Here is a 1,546-nt window from a genome sequence, read left to right as displayed (position 1 = left end):
TTGTGTGTCTCGGTTCGACACTATAGACACCGAGATCCCATGTAGTCTAACTATCTCTCGAATGTATAGCTCTGCATACTGTGTCATGGAAAAATAAGTCTTCACTGGTAGGAAATGTGCTGACTTAGTAAGACTGTCCATTATTACCCAAATGGAATTGAGTCCTTTCACCGTCTTTTGCAATCCTACCACGAAAGCAATAGTAATTTTATCCCACTTCCACTCGGGAATGGGAACTGGTCTAAGCATTCCCTCTATTCTTTGATGCTCTTTCTTCACTTGGTGACATGTCAAGCATTCGGATACAAAGCGCAGATTTCTCGTTTCATTCCCAGCCACAAATATAAAAGTTGCAAGTCCTTGTACATCTTGATACTTTCGGGATGAACATAATAATGGGTACTGTGAGCTTCAGTCATAATGTCAACTCTAAGAGAATAACCCCTAGGAACCCATAGTCGATCTCGATACTTAACAATGCCATCCTCGACTGAATATAACATGATACCCTTCGATTCATCTTGTCGTCTCCACTTCTGAAATTGCTCATCATTAGACTGTCCGGATCGAATTCTATCTCGCATAATGGAATGTACTTTCAACGTAGCGAGATTAGGGGCCTCTCCCCTAGCATAAACTTCAAGATCAAACCACTGAATTTCCACTTGTAGAGGATTTTTCACTGATATTTGGGCCAAGACTGCCCATTTCCTACTCAAAGCGTCTGCCACTACATTAGCTTTGCCTGGATGATAGCTAATGTCGAATTCATAGTCCTTTACAAGTTCTAGCCATCTTCTTTGTCTCATATTCAGCTCCTTTTGGGTGAAGAAATACTTGAGGCTTTTGTGGTCCATAAAGATATTGCATTTCTCACCATTTAAGTAGTGCCTCCAAATTTTTAGTGCAAATACCACTGCTGCGAGCTCCGGATTATGCGTCGGGTAATTCTTTTCATGTTTTTTCAGCTGTCTAGATGCTTACGCTATGACTCGCTCATGCTGCATAAGAATTGCGCCCAATCCTAGGTTCGAAGCATCGGTGTATAACACATATTCACTTGTTCTGTCGGCATTGCTAGAACTGGCGCGGTAGTGAGTACTTTATTCAAGTGATCTTTTATATATTTTAATTTGCATGCTAATGGGCTTAGGTTTTGGACTTTTAAGTTTGGGAGCAATTGGGCCTACTAATCTTAGTTAAATAAGGCCCAATAACACCTATTTAATTGAAAAATAAAAGTTTATAAAAATTAGTTTTCAAAAATAATACTTTGACATTTTAAAAGTCTCTCGTTTACGCAAAACCAGCTTCTCGGATAAAATCGAGCTCATCTTGTAAATTAATTTGAACCCTACCATTTTTAGAAAAATTTAATCATATTAATAAGCCTTGAAAATATTTATTGAAAAATATTTGTTTATCTTGATCGTCCCCAGTCTCATTTCCTATCTGAAAGTTTTACATAAAATTATGCAATTAGGCCCTTAATCATATAATATGCATCATGTAAGCATTTAAAATAACTTAAATAAAACAAGTAAGC

At 37.5% G+C, this 1,546-nt stretch overlaps 1 protein-coding gene across 1 annotated transcript; it reads right to left on the bottom strand.

The window, feature by feature from the left end:
• Window positions 1–290: 290 nt before the first annotated feature.
• LOC142508377 (uncharacterized) lies at window positions 291–809 on the bottom strand. The gene has a single exon (XM_075619530.1). It carries the CDS (start codon window positions 807–809, stop codon window positions 291–293), a length of 519 nt encoding a protein of 172 aa, XP_075475645.1.
• Window positions 810–1,546: the final 737 nt, after the last annotated feature.

The sequence above is a fragment of the Primulina tabacum genome, chromosome 1 (assembly GCF_025594145.1).
Source record: "Primulina tabacum isolate GXHZ01 chromosome 1, ASM2559414v2, whole genome shotgun sequence".
In the NCBI taxonomy this organism is placed as follows: domain Eukaryota; kingdom Viridiplantae; phylum Streptophyta; class Magnoliopsida; order Lamiales; family Gesneriaceae; genus Primulina; species Primulina tabacum.
Note: the sequence above shows the minus strand (reverse complement) of the source record. Positions and strands in the feature narration are given on the sequence as shown.

Bases quoted from the DNA above. Each gene is read 5' to 3' on its own strand.
- LOC142508377 (XM_075619530.1), bottom strand. From the start codon at position 809: ATGAGACAAAGAAGATGGCTAGAACTTGTAAAGGACTATGAATTCGAC.